The sequence below is a fragment of the Phocoena phocoena genome, chromosome 8, assembly GCF_963924675.1.
Source record: "Phocoena phocoena chromosome 8, mPhoPho1.1, whole genome shotgun sequence".
In the NCBI taxonomy this organism is placed as follows: domain Eukaryota; kingdom Metazoa; phylum Chordata; class Mammalia; order Artiodactyla; family Phocoenidae; genus Phocoena; species Phocoena phocoena.
The window spans coordinates 66,407,384-66,421,925 of NC_089226.1; the positions used below are offsets into that span (position 1 = coordinate 66,407,384).

At 34.7% G+C, this 14,542-nt stretch overlaps 1 protein-coding gene across 3 annotated transcripts in view; it reads left to right on the forward strand.

Moving 5' to 3' along the window:
* Positions 1–14,542, forward strand: part of USP47 (ubiquitin specific peptidase 47) — a 120,696-nt gene that overhangs the window by 90,774 nt on the left and 15,380 nt on the right. For 2 of the 3 annotated variants that reach the window (XM_065882696.1, XM_065882698.1), the window contains 9 exons: positions 375–542; positions 2,362–2,493; positions 2,938–3,014; positions 3,604–3,659; positions 5,696–5,808; positions 6,839–6,943; positions 9,378–9,585; positions 11,830–11,945; positions 13,964–14,083. In XM_065882696.1, coding sequence (XP_065738768.1) covers positions 375–542; positions 2,362–2,493; positions 2,938–3,014; positions 3,604–3,659; positions 5,696–5,808; positions 6,839–6,943; positions 9,378–9,585; positions 11,830–11,945; positions 13,964–14,083 — 1,095 coding nt within the window. The remainder of the gene's footprint in view (positions 1–374; positions 543–2,361; positions 2,494–2,937; positions 3,015–3,603; positions 3,660–5,695; positions 5,809–6,838; positions 6,944–9,377; positions 9,586–11,829; positions 11,946–13,963; positions 14,084–14,542) is intronic. The other variant, XM_065882697.1, reaches the window with a different exon arrangement.

The following is a 14,542-nucleotide window of genomic DNA, read 5'->3' on the forward strand; positions in this document are numbered from 1 at the left end:
TTTGGGATTTGAGAACAACAGAAGCTCATTTTGGAGCATAAGTTCTCTGCTTTTATGGTTTTGATGAAAGAAATGGTAATTTTATATAGTTACTTTGCAGCTGTAAACATAAATGGGGTTTAATAGAATTCTGAAACACTAATTTGTTGTATTAAAATTTTAAGGTTGTTAATAGAAATGCTTTTAAAATACACTTTTGTTTAATTTTATTTAAGGTCTCACTTTTTAAGAGAAAATAAATTTGCTTAAAGTAGAATAAGTATTTTTATTAACAATAGCATCATAAATTATGTGGAAAAGCAGCATATAGATTGAAAGGTTTATATTTTCCCTTTATTTAGCTTATAATTGTAAGATAATTATGTTTTATTAAGAAATCTCCTCAGACTGAAAGTTGCACTGACAGTGGAGCAGAAAATGAAGGCAGTTGTCACAGTGATCAAATGAGCAATGATTTCTCCAATGATGATGGTGTTGATGAAGGGATCTGCCTTGAAAGCAATAGTGGAACTGAAAAGATTCCAAAACCTGGACTTGAAAAGGTACTTTTTGTAATTGGTGGTTTTTAGTTGAAAGAGAAAGTAAGGTAATCTCTGAACTGCTATATAATTCTCTTTAAAAGAAATTTAATTGCTATTATTTTTATGCATATATGTGGTCATAATTAAACTTTAGAAAAAAACTACTTACAGGTGGGAGCATTAATTTCTGAGAGGCTGAACTATACCGCTGAAGCAAGCTAAGTGGTGGTGTGGAAAGGGTGCTAGTAGTGAGGAAACCACTTCATTTTGCCTTTAAAGTAGCAGCAAGCCTCTAAATCTTATATCAGAGTTTTCTCATATAGCAAAACAAAGGCATTAGACTAGATTTGTTAATTTAAAAAATTCTGGCTTTGGGACCTTTCCTGAAACAATAAGAGAACTAATCTTTTTTAGGTAGGGGACCCCTCAGTTTTCCTCCCCTCCCCTATGACAGCCCTTAAGAGACTTCAAAAAATGATACAATTCCATGGATTATCATTTGAAAACTACAAGACTGGATAATATCTAGGATAGAATTTTTTTGTTACTAGGTCAGTGATTTTTAAGATTTTATCAAACCATTTCTTTCACATTTGTATAATTTGCTTTATTGAGGGGAGAATTACAGATCAGATGTCTTGAGCATGGTGTGAATAATGAATCACCAGTGTGAAGACTGATCACTAGCTCAAGTCTTACAGAGTCGTATTAAATATAGGGGTTTTTTAAGGCAGTATTTAAGAATGGAGTTTCACTTGCATAAATCTGTTTTTAGATCAAGACCATTAGTCTCACCACCATTACCACTACCCTTTACCTTTTAAAATTATCTGTTTCTTTCAGGGCAGACAGATGAGGTGTGAATTGCTGTGATGAATAATGTAGTGGATACATTATAACTTAGTGTAGAGAACATTGCATTCAAACAAGGGTTGGAAAACTGTGGCTCAAGAGCTAAATCCAACCCCCAACCTGTTTTTCTACATAGACAATTATGTCTATCTTTTTTTTTTGTTTTCCTTATCTTATTCCACTGGATAGGATTTCCCATACAGTGTTGAATAGGAGTGGTGAGAGAGGACACTCTTGCCTTATTCCCAATCTCAGGAGGAAAGTATTCAGTCTTTTGCCATTAAGTATGATATTGGATCTAGATTTTTTATAGATGTTCTTTATCAGTTTGAGGAGGTTCCTCTCTTCCTAGTTTGTTGAGAGTCTTTATCATGAATGGGTTTGGATTTTGTCAAATGTTGTTTCTGGGTTCAGTTGGTAAGATCATGTAACTTTTCTTCTTTAGCCTGGTTTACATAGGTTGATTTTCTAATGTTGAACCAGCTTTGCATACCTTAGAGTTATCAAATCAATAGATCACTGTATCACAGATATTACATAAATAAATTAGAAGATGTTCAAAATAATTATATACCTTAGCCCTTTTATAAAGGAAGTGGAATCTTATTTGAAATTTTAAAAATGTTATTTGGGATTTGTTGATTTTGATGTGCATATCAGAATGGTCTCATGTTTAACACCTCCTTCTAAAATTTCAGACTGTTATTTTCTTTTTACATAAATATATAAATTTGTATTTCAGTTATGCATTGTTCTAGAGGTTATAGCATAATTAAAATGTGAAGGAATACACTGAATGAAACTTGTGGTATATAAAAATTATGTGGTGAATTACCATTTTAATGATCTTAGAGAAAAGTTGACTTGCCATAAATACAGAGGACAACTAACATGTTAGTTCCCTGTGTTTTAGTAGAGAATAGGAAATATACAAATTAGGGTTTTGTGTTTTTCCTCTGTGCTAACTTACTTTTATTCTTTTCTTTAGAATTCTTTGATCTATGAGCTCTTCTCGGTTATGGTTCATTCAGGGAGTGCTGCTGGTGGTCATTACTATGCTTGTATAAAGTCATTCAGTGATGAGCAGTGGTACAGCTTCAATGATCAACATGTCAGCAGGGTAAGGAGGGATTTTTTAAGATTATTATTCTGAAAGACAGGAGTAGGGATGTTTCTCATCAACAGCAGGGTTTATTAAAAATGAGAGACTCAGTCTGTCCGTTGAAGCATACCAAATCATTAAGACATACCAGATGTCATTCTTTTGTTTTTGTTTTCAGTAAATTTCCTTTGTTTCTTTATTTTGTTTTATTTTGGGCTTGCTGAGTGTTTGCAGAGCTAGACTCCCAGTTTTCTTCTTGCCCTGAGCCTTCACACGGGCTGTCTATTTAAGAGCACTAGAAAAGATTGGCCATTAGTAGCCACTGATTATGATTACATTTTGTGAACTGTTATCTGTGTGGTGGTCCATTTAACTCTGAGGTTAAAACTTGTTACATGTTGACATAAAAGTAATGGTGTTATAGATCTTACAAAAAAAGTAAGTAATGTAACAACTTTTTAGATAACACAAGAGGACATTAAGAAAACACATGGTGGATCTTCAGGAAGCAGAGGCTATTACTCCAGTGCTTTTGCAAGGTAAATAACTTCCTAAGTTTTTCTGTTTATAAATTAGAATTATTTACAGCTTTTCAACATTTTTTTATCACTAAAGAGGTTTAACCCAAGGGTCAACAAACTATAACCTATGGGCCAAATTCAGCCTGCCTTCAGTTTTTGGAAATAAAGTTTTATTGGAACACCATCATACTCATTTGTTTAAATATTGTATGTTGATCTTTTCCCACACAACAGCAGAGTTAAGTAATTTTAGCACACACAGAATAGCTCACAAAGCCTATGACTTTTACTGTCTGGCCCTTTTCCAGAAAAAAATTGCTGACTCCTGACTTACCTGTAGTACTCATTCTAGGACAAAGGTTTTTTGAAGATTTTACTACGTTACCAAGAAAAGATACGGGATTTTCTCATAAATATGTCTGTAAAAGCAAAGTAGTCTCCTTTTTTTTCAAGAACGTTTAAATCTGAACCTGTACAAGAACAGCTACATGATTTTCTAATTGTTTGAAACAACAAAAAAACTATTTAAAATAAATATTTGATGCTAGGAAGTGGAATCTTTACAATCTACTTTTTGTCCCTATTAATCTTTTTTATATTTTACTAGCTCCACAAATGCATATATGCTGATATATAGACTGAAGGACCCAGCAAGAAATGCAAGTATGTTGACATATAGTTACTTGATTTTAGTCTGTGTTATAAACCAGTTTTTTTGCAAGTTTTATAAACCCAGATAACTACTTTTAAATGATAGGACAATTAAATTTTTTTATGTGTGGAAGAATTAATTATAAAGACTGTTATGAGATAATACCAACTGGTAAAATCACTTGGAAAAAAGTTGAACTATTTTTTAATACACTAAGAGACAAAACTTACTCTGCATTGCGTACGTTGGATATTTATTTGCAGTAAGATTGTATTATATGTAGTTTGGTGCAGTGATGATAGTCTCCAGATCTGTGTAGCAGCCATAACTCACCATCTGCATGTCCCAGAACAAGTTATTTAACTTTTCTAAGTCTTACTTTCCACACATGTAAAATGGGAATAATTATAGTATTTTATAGGATTATTATAAAAAATTAAATGAGATAAAATTTTAAGCATTTAGTATCATACTGTAGTTAAACATCTTTGCTTATTTGCTTAAAAAGCAAGTAAAGTTTTATGAGTCGAGTATGCATCCTTTATTAGATTTTAATTTTATTAGGGATCCTAAAAATAATCCTGTATACACAGCATGTGGATTTGCCTTTCTTTTTTCCTTTCGTAACTGCTACTTTAAAAAATTACAGTTCCTGTGTTTTCTTGGTAACTCTGATCGTGACCGAGACAGTATTTGCACATAGGTGTATAAAGTGTGTGTGTGTGTGTGTGTGTGTGTGTGTGCATACGATATATACACAGGTGATGTGTTTGCTCATATTCTTTTCACAATTAATATAATCATTGTCTTTGATTTCAATATATTTCCTTTGTTTAGAAACTACTATGAGTAAATCTGTTTTAAGCAGTCTAATGTTTTTGTTTACATTTTCGTAAACTCTCATCAGATTGTGAATTCAGTTGGTGCAAGGCTTAGGACTTATTTATCTTTTCACCAATGATATAATACAGGGTCTGTCATATAGAGGCTGTTCAATAATTTACTGTGTAATTATATGAAAGAAAAAAGGAAATTATAATAAGTCATTTCAGAACAGAGATTTCAGAGTAGAAGTATTCATTCTTACTTTACACATAATGCAGCTATACCCTAAAGAGTAATTTGTCCAAGGTCATAGCTACCTGGAGGCGGAGCGAGGTTTATAGTTTGTGTATCCTCTGTGACACCCAGCATTCCAGATATTTCATGTAGTACAGTAACTCAGCTTTCTTTTATCCGCTCCTCACAACTCTAGTTTTGTGATGAAGCACCAAGGGGCACTGTATGTATGATATATGGAATATTTTTTAAATTGGAGCTCATTTCTGTAAACAGTGGATTTTTACCTTCCACAGAGGCATGATTTTTTAAAATATAAATTGTTCTCCCTGTTTAATGCCTAACAATCATTGGCTTTATTAAACAGTGTTATAGTCTCATACTGTCACTTTGAATACTTTGAGTTACATATGAAGTTCTTTGATTAGAAGGCAGCTAAAAGACTACTTTGAGAACAAAGGAAAGAGAATCATATTAGTGAATAATAGTAAACAAATAAATACCATTTGTAGTAGTAGAGCATCAACAGTATTTATTACATTTCCTTATATCCCAGGTAATAACTCTTTGTGGTAAGGTGCTGTTAATAAGCTGAAGAAACCAAGGTCTGGAGAAGTAAACTTGCCCAGGGTTATACAATTTGATGGTGATAGCACTATTTGAAATCAGAAGTGCTGTTATTTTCAAGTTTAAGGGAGGCTTTTTCATTCTAAAAAATCTTAATTTACATACCAGAGTTGTCTGGAGCCAAGAGGTATACAGATAAAGATATGGCTTTTTTGAGACCTAACCATGTGTCATTATCAACTACCTCTTCACCCTTGTCTGGAAGAAGCTCATGTTCCAAGTTGAAAGATTGATGTAATTGAGATATATTTTGATAACAGCTATAGTAGAAGTGTATACTCTGGGAACATAGTAGAACAAAATTAAATAAAGGAAGCTCAATTTCAGTGGCACTGTTTTACCCTGTTTTTACTATTAATAGAATTTCTAGAAGTAGATGAATATCCAGAACATATTAAAAATTTGGTGCAGAGAGAGAGAGAATTGGAAGAACAAGAAAAGAGGCAACGAGAAATTGAGCGCAATACATGCAAGGTTAGATTTCCTAATTTTACTTTTAATTAAAAAGTGCTATTGAACTTTGCTTAACTGCAGTTCTCATCACTGACTCATTGGGTTGATTCTGTAGATAGTTATGCCATCATGATCATTAAACAGTATAACCAGCTATATTACTGAGGTAAAATGATTTCCTTTTATGCATAAAAAACCAGTAACATGGGCTTCCCTGGTGGCGCAGTGGTTGGGGGTCTGCCTGCCAATGCAGGGGATGTGGGTTCAATCCCTGGTCCGGGAAGATCCCACATGCCACGGAGCAGCTGGGCCCATGCACCATGGCTGCTGCGCCTGTGCTCTGGAGCCGGTGAGCCACAACTGCTGAGCCCATGTGCCGCAGCTGCTGGGACCCGCCTGCCTAGGGCCCGTGCTCTGCAGCGGGAGAGGCCACCGCAGTGAGAAGCCTGCATGCAGCAGCGAAGACCCAATGCAGCCAAAAATAAATAAATTTATTTAAAAAAACCAAAAAACAAAAAACCAGTAACATAGTGATAATGCTCAGTGCTGCTGAGGTTACAGTGAGATGAACATTGTAACATTCTGCTACAAGTATAAATTGATAAAACCTTTCTTCCTAGAATTTGAGTAGGATTTATCAAGAGCCTTAAGCAAATTCATATTCTTTTATATAATTCTCTCAAGAAAATATTACCTAATGAGATAATGACAGATGTGGTAAAAATTTTGACCACAAGGACATTCTCCACAGTATTTTCCAAATTACAGAAAAATTGGAAACAACTTGAATATATATCAGTAGGAGAGTTATTACATAAATTGTGATACATGCTTATAAAGAAACATACAGTTGTTAAAATTAATGATTTTGAATTTTTTTATAACACGAGACAGTATCAATTATTAAGTGAGATAAATAGATGGAGAATGATCCCAATTATGTTTTTTTTAATTATAATATTTTTGACTATTAGGAAAAAATACTGTCTACAAAAGAAGTAAGTTTGATTTATGACCTGTTGAGTTAATGATGATATTTTACATTTTCTAGATAAAATTATTCTGTTTGCATCCTGTGAAACAAGTGATGATGGAAAATAAATTGGAGGTTCATAAGGATAAGACATTAAAGGAAGCAGTAGAAATGGCTTATAAGGTATGTTTAATTGCACTGTTGGCATGTAATTATTGATATTTTACATAACAGTATTAACATTTTCCCAAGTTTTTATTATAGTCAGTAGTAATATAAGCACTAGCAGTAGCTTTGATAGCCCACTTAAATCCTATGTCTCTTAAAGAGTATAGTTTACACCTCTTCTCTGGAATGTGGTCCATTGCTTTTGAGAACTTTCTCACTCCGAAAGCCAGTTAAAGCTTTCTAAAACTCAGAAATAGAATTAGAAACAAAAATATTTATTTATTCTTTATATTCATTTAGCAGATATTTATTGAGTGTCTACTATATGATGCATTAGAGAACTTGAGTGAACAAGACCACATGAGGTGTTAGAGGTACCAGAGTGAGCAAAACAGGCTCACTGCCTTCTTGGAGTTTACAATCCCACTGGGGAAAAAAACAGACAAAAAATATTTAAACACCACAGTTTGCAAATATCTTATTAGATGCCATAAAGTAATTCAGTAGTATGTTAAGGTTATTTAATCTGAGACTTAAACCATGAGGAGACAGCTGTGCAAGAAGTTAGGGAAGAGTACTTTAAGTAGAGGTAACAGCATGTGTAAAAACTGAGGTGAGGAAGTACATGATTAAGAAGCTGAAAAAAGGTGCATTGTGTTTAGATCATCTTGATTGAGAATAGAGGCACATAAAATGAAATTAAAGGCTGTGTAAGAATAGAAGTTTGCATTTTATTCTAAGAATAGTGCAAATTTATAAGTGGGTTTTGAAAGGCAAATAGAAAAAGAAGCATTCTTTAACCAGATTATTCTAAATGTCATCTGTTATACTTGACAAAACTTTTTGCCCTTTCCATGTAAACATTAACATCATCTGACTAAAGTTAAACAGTCATTACCTAGAGAAAAAATTGCATACTACGTCATTTCATTTATAATTATATGTAGAACCAATGAAAGAAGTAAAAATAATTCACAAGATAGCTGGCATTGTTTCTCAAAGTGTGATCCAGCATAACCTGCTCCAGAATCACATTCCTATTAAAAAACAAATTCCTGCAAATGAATCTGAACTTAGTTTTGGCACGTGGGATTATGCATTTTAAACAGGTACCTCAAGTGGTTTTTAGACACATACAGTTTGAGAACTTGTATTGTGTACCTGGTCTTTCAGAGCACTTTATCAGTACTGAAAATTTACACTTGTGTGACTATTTTAATTAATTAATGTCCCTCACTAAACCGTAAGCACTTACAAGGGTGAAGAGTGTTCTGGTTTTGTTCACAGTTGCATTTCCACTACTTTTGCCAGGTAAACAGGAGAGTCAAAATTGGATGGGTATGTGAATGAATAAATGAATGAACAAATAATAAAATGGATGAATGGCTCTGGGTTCACCTGATTAAAGTAAAAATCCGTTAAACATAATGGTGGACTGCAAGCAAAACAATAGTGAAACCAAATTAAACTAAAATGGAGAAAATGTCTTTAAACAGTTTTACACAGTAAGGTCAATCAGTGATAGCACTAAGGGTAGTTTATATTCCATCAGTTTTTAATGTAGGAAGAAAAAATCTTGTCTTAGAAAATAGAAAGTTTAATTTCACAAATGTAAAGAGTGAAATAGAAAAGAGAAATAAATTGATCTTATATAAGGAAAATAAAGCTCCATTTGTGGGAAGTGAGGGATGGAGGAGTAGAGGGCAATGGGGACATACCAAGGCTTACAGTAACGCTTTCTTTAAAGTTGTAATCACAAACTTCAGATGAGTATTGAATACTTCTAAGCAATCCCACTATGTTTCTCCAGGAGGTTCAGCTCCCACTTAAAGTGATGTTGCATCCAGGGTATGCCATCTACTAGTGACATGTACTAGAGGGAAAATTTTTGACAGAAATTCCTGTGCCCAATTTGTTGGTGTTCCGGAGGCTAAGATTGAAGAGGATGGTTCAGAGAGGAGTCGGGTAGCACTTGGGAGACAGAAGCTATGACCTTTGTGGTGGCTCTACAAGGCATGCTATCCTCCCTTGCTTAGGGAGATCGTTACTAGATACATTAATTACCAGTTTTTCTCCAAATTGTATTAAGATAACAAAAGATGCATGTTCTAGTTGGTTGTTTTCCCCTCATGTTTCCAGCTGACTGGTTATAAAGCAATAGCTTACAGTGCATTAATTTTGAGTACATCTAAAGTTTAGAATGTTAACTTTTGTAAAAACAAAAAAGTCTTTAAAATATGTTAGTGCATAGGTTGTATAATTTGAGGGATAATGAACTATGGTTATTTTAAAATACCCTTTAAGTTGTGCCTTTGAGCTTTGATGCAAATCATAAATATATGGATTGTATTGTTTGTTAGGACCTATTGTTAGTACAGTTACACATCAGACTAAAATATCAATACTATATATTTCTTTTTCTTTTTCCTCGGGTGTTATATTCTTTTAGATGATGGATTTAGAAGAGGTGATACCTATGGATTGCTGTCGTCTTGTTAAATATGATGAGTTTCATGATTATCTTGAACGATCATATGAAGGAGAAGAAGATACGCCAATGGGACTTTTACTGGGTGGAGTCAAGTCAACATACATGTTTGATCTGCTGTTGGAGACAAGAAGACCCGATCAGGTTTTCCAGTCTTACAAACCCGGAGGTAAGGAATTTCATGGTATTCTGAGTTGTAAAGGACTTAAAATTTTCATAAGAAAGTTTTTTGTTTGTAGAAATTATTTTTAACTTTTTTACATGTTCTTAAAACGTAGAATAATTCTGATAGGTTGGGAAGTAGTCAGCAACAAACCGGGAATTAAGTTCTAGATTACTTTCCAAAAAGCTATACACAAAATTTAAGAAACAAACAACAAAACTTCTGGCTTATAGTCTTCAGTGGGATTTTTTTTTCTTCTCCAGTACTAAATCGTCCTCCCTCCCTACCTCTGCGCCTGCCCCAGCCTCTCTCTTTTTATAGAGAAGACCCTGGTATATTCCCATAAAGTCTCAGAAGTAGAGTCTCTTTTTCAGGGTCTCCTTGAAGACCTTATTATGGTTATGGTTTCATAACTCAAATTCTGTTCTTCTGTGGATCTTATACACCTCCTTTTTATGAAGGCTCTTCTTTCCAAAGTAGATTAAGTGTGGTATTCTTTCAAGAGCTCCTTTAGTCAGACTCCGCTCTCTCTGTAAAGAGTCCCTTTGGAGCATTTTCTTGCAGATTTTTTGTTTTGTTTGTTTTTTGCCTGCGTTGGGTCTTCGTTGCTACGCGTGGGCTTTCTCTAGTTGTGGCAATTGGGGGCTACTCGTCATTGCGTTGCATGGGCTTCTCATGGCAGTGGCTTCCCTTGTTGCAGAGCACAGGCTCTAGGTATGTGAGCTTCAGTAGTTGTGACACGCGGGCTCAGTAGTTGTGGCATGCGGGCTCAGTAGTTGTGGCTTGTGGGCTCTAGAGCGCAGCCTCAGTTGTGGCGCACAGGCTTAGTTGCTCTGCGGCGTGTGGGATCTTCCTGGACCAGGAATCGAACCCATGTCCCCTGCAGTGGCAGGCGGATTCTTAACCACTGCACCACCAGGGAAGTCCCTGCAGATTATTTTTGAGCTAGACTGTAAAAACTATGATAAAAATATAACATGGGTCAGCAAAAAACCCACTTTTTAAAAAGAGAATTCTAAATGTCACTGTGGATTGTAAACTTTGTAAAGTAATCTCCTTTATTCACTAATAATCAAGACTTTAGCAGAATATTTATTCAGATTTAGATTAGTAACATTTGGGGGAAAATGGAGTATTGACATATACTATATATAAGAGATTAAAACAGTTAAGCTGGAGAATATCTATCTACTAAATCTGGTGTTTGAATATCATTTATTTTTCTGGTGACTAAAAGTTAAGTTATATAATGATCTCCTGAAAATAGGAGAAGAGAAGGTGGCTTTAAATTGTAACATGAGGACTTCCCTGGTGGCACAGTGGTTAAGAATCTGCCTGCCAGTGCAGGGGACACAGGTTTGATCCCTGGTGCAGGAAGATCCCACGTGCCATGGAGCAACTAAGCCCATGTGCCACAACTACTGAGCCTGTGCTCTAGAGCCCTCAGGCCACAAGTACTGAGCCCGCATGCTGCATCTACTGAAGCCTGCATGCCTAGAGCCCATACTCCGCAACAAGAGAAGCCACTGCAATGAGAAGCCCCACGCACAGCAACAAAGAGTAGCCCCCGCTCACCACAACTACAGAAAAGCCCGCGAGCAGCAGCGAAGACCCAATGCAGCCAAATAAATAAAATAAAATAATAAATAAATAAATTGTAACACGAAGAATTTAAGTCAGAAAACAAACATGTAATCCAAAGGGTTTCTGCTGAAATTTCCATAGGATATAGAGAATATTATTTTGAGGAGAAAGAAGTCTTTGATTATGAGCAAGGTCTTGAATTGTTTAATGAAGGTTGTCAAAAGCAAGTAGGGCTGCTATGTCCCCTTTAGTATTTGTTGTGCATTCTCTAGTTATTTACATTTATTTAGTGTTGTGGGTTTGGTCTGTATTTTGGAACTTTGGGTATGTACTTTTAATATGCTTGATAAATTTGACAGTGGTGTTAATGTTTTATAAGGAAACAAAGCACTTATTTTTAAAAGTCACATTTTGACTTTTGTCATTTTTTAGAGAGATCTATAAGAACTTTTTTATTAGCTTCATTTTTTATTTCTTTATATATGTTTGTAATGTGATAAATTGTGAAAGTTTTAACATGTATAACATATACATCTACCATCTTGATAATTAGAAAAATATTTTCTTTGCCATCTATTAGAAACACATTTAGAATGCATTGCTCATGTGAAATACCTTTTAAAAAATAACCTCCAATTGGGTTTTTATGTTTTTCCAATGGGACAGAAGTGATGGTGAAGGTTCATGTTGTTGATCTAAAGGCAGAATCTGTAGCTGCTCCTATCACTGTTCGAGCTTACTTAAATCAAACAGTTACAGAGTTCAAACAGCTTATTTCAAAGGTAAGTTTTAAAATTGGTCAATGAATATTTTTAAGTACCTGCTGTGTACAAAGCACTATGTGATAGTTACAAGATGTAGGAACCAATATTTACCTCAAGGAGCCAGTATTTATAGCTAGGAGACAACTGTGGTTAGGAGAGAACGATGCTGCATATGGAAGAAACAGATTGACTTAAGCGTGGAGGTAAGGAGTGTGAAGTAAGTGCACATAGCAATGATATGTGTGCTTGGCTGGATCATTGTAAAGTACGTGCCTGGAACACAAGTTCACTTTATGTCATGGAGGCTTTTTAAATGTAAACTCAAAAGTTTGGGCCCTGTTTAAACAGTAGGAAGTAGGTTGGTTGGTTGGTTGTTTTTCTAAGTACAGCAGTGGTATGATGAGAGCTCTGCTATAGCGTGGTAATTCTGGCAACACTAGACTAGTGTTCCCTGTGGACTGAGGGAGGACTCAGGAACATAGATGAGGAGGTTGTTGAAATAATTCAGATGAAGGCATTATGACCAGAAATGAGAGAAGTGGCGATTGTAAGAATGAATGTATAAATAGAATTGGCAGCACTTGTGATTGGTAAACATTGGAGCAAGGCAGGAGCACAGAAGACCTGAGGAGTTTCACTCTTGGGTAACCAGAAAGACAGTGGTAGATGAATAGAAGTAGAAGAGAAAGGTGATGAATCAAATATTAGCCACATTATGTGAGTTAGTGGTAAATAGCACAGGCGCATTCAGAATTTTTGAACTGGAAAAATATGATGATGAAACATTCAGATTTCCTTAGACAAAAAAACTATTCCACTCCACAGAAATGGTTATTATCCTTTCAGGGGTCTTGTACACTATAGAACATTGAGCACACAAACATAGGCAAAATTAACCCCAGGTTAAGATTCCCTTGGTGTGGTCGAAATTGTTCAGAAATCGCAAGTCAAGGAACTTCCAGTTTCCATTCAGTCATTTTATGGTAGTATTGTCTTTTATCTCATCTGGGGTTTTTTAATGCCTATTTTAACAGGGTTGTTGTGAACATGAACAAAACAAATAAATGCTCTTTTTGTGGAAAAAAAAATGGTAAAGTATTATATAGAAGTTAGTTTTTAATTATTTTTATGTTTGAAAAAAATGACTTCCAACAATTTGCCAAAGTAATAATTGGAGGAAACAAATCATACTGTGAAGTCATAGTTTATGATTAAATTACTTATAAAAAGACAGCATTAGTGTAACTGCTCTGTATTACAGTTTAATCTAGAATATGAGCACTGAGGTAGTACAAAAGAAACACATGCATTTCCTTCCCTGAAGAAGCTGATAATTTTGTTGGGGAAAAATGTGTCTAAGAATAAAGACAGTGAGAAAACAGGATGCCAAGAAATATAGTGTTTAAAGTATAACAAGAATGCCTGAGAATTAGTTATCATTAGCTGTAAAACAAATCATGTTTTATAAAATGTAAATTATTTTTATCTGCTCATTTCATGAGAAATTTATAACACCAAAAATTTAGGACATGGAATTTTAGAAAACTTTAAAATTTACCTACTATTTTAATCTCATTTTACACAGAAGAAAATTGATTTAATAAAAGTATTAACAACTATTCACAGAATACAGAAGAACTCATCCAAAGTCAAGAAGTTAAACAGGTGTTGGTTTGACATCAGTTCTCAAAGTCAGTTACTCAGTTTCTTTGGAATCAAATTACCTCATTTACTTCATGAGTTTGGGAGAAATAGAACTTTTAGTGAAAAATTGTTACTTTTAAAATAGTTTCAGAGCATACATTTATAAGTGATACTCTGTTTTCCTAATTTACATCATAATTAATGGATGGGACTAATAATTTTTCCCATAGATTCTTAAAAACTTTGTAAACCTCTACTAAGATTATTTTTCTCTTAATTTTCTTTCTGCTATTTTTAAGAAGAACTCAGCAGTGTCTCATTTTCCCATATTTCCAAGTCAAGCAGAATTATTCTTGAAAGAGCACTTTTTAATTAAATTACTTTCATTATAGGCCATCTATTTACCTGCTGAAACAATGAGAATAGTGCTGGAACGCTGCTACAATGATTTGCGTCTTCTCACTGTGCCCAGTAAAACCCTGAAAGCTGAAGGGTTTTTTAGAAGTAACAAGGTATGTCTTTTATTTTTTCATGACTATTTTCTATGCTGCCACTCACCATCTGTCTGAAATTTATTTTTGGGTTCTCACATCCTCCCAATAATTACCCTCCTTTTGTAGTCAGGTCACATCTTGCTTCTCTGTCTTCTCAGTCAGTCTTGCTGGCTCTCCTCTTTGCCTTGTTCAAGTACCGCCCCTCCTGGAGTGTTTCCCCCTCTTCCTACAGTTTGTTTCAAGCCCAAGATTAGTCCTCCTTCTTTGGTGGAGACTTCATGACTAGTTCTGGTCACAATGATTATGTTCTCTGAATTTTGTTCATTCTTGAGCTTCTCCCATAAAGCAGTAAGTACTTCATGGTGAAAGTCTGAAGCATGCCTAGTGTGGAGAAAATTACTGTCTTGGATTCACCCCACATTATTCCCTTTTCCTACTCATTTATCTCTGTAAGAAAAGAGAAAGTTCATGTTGATC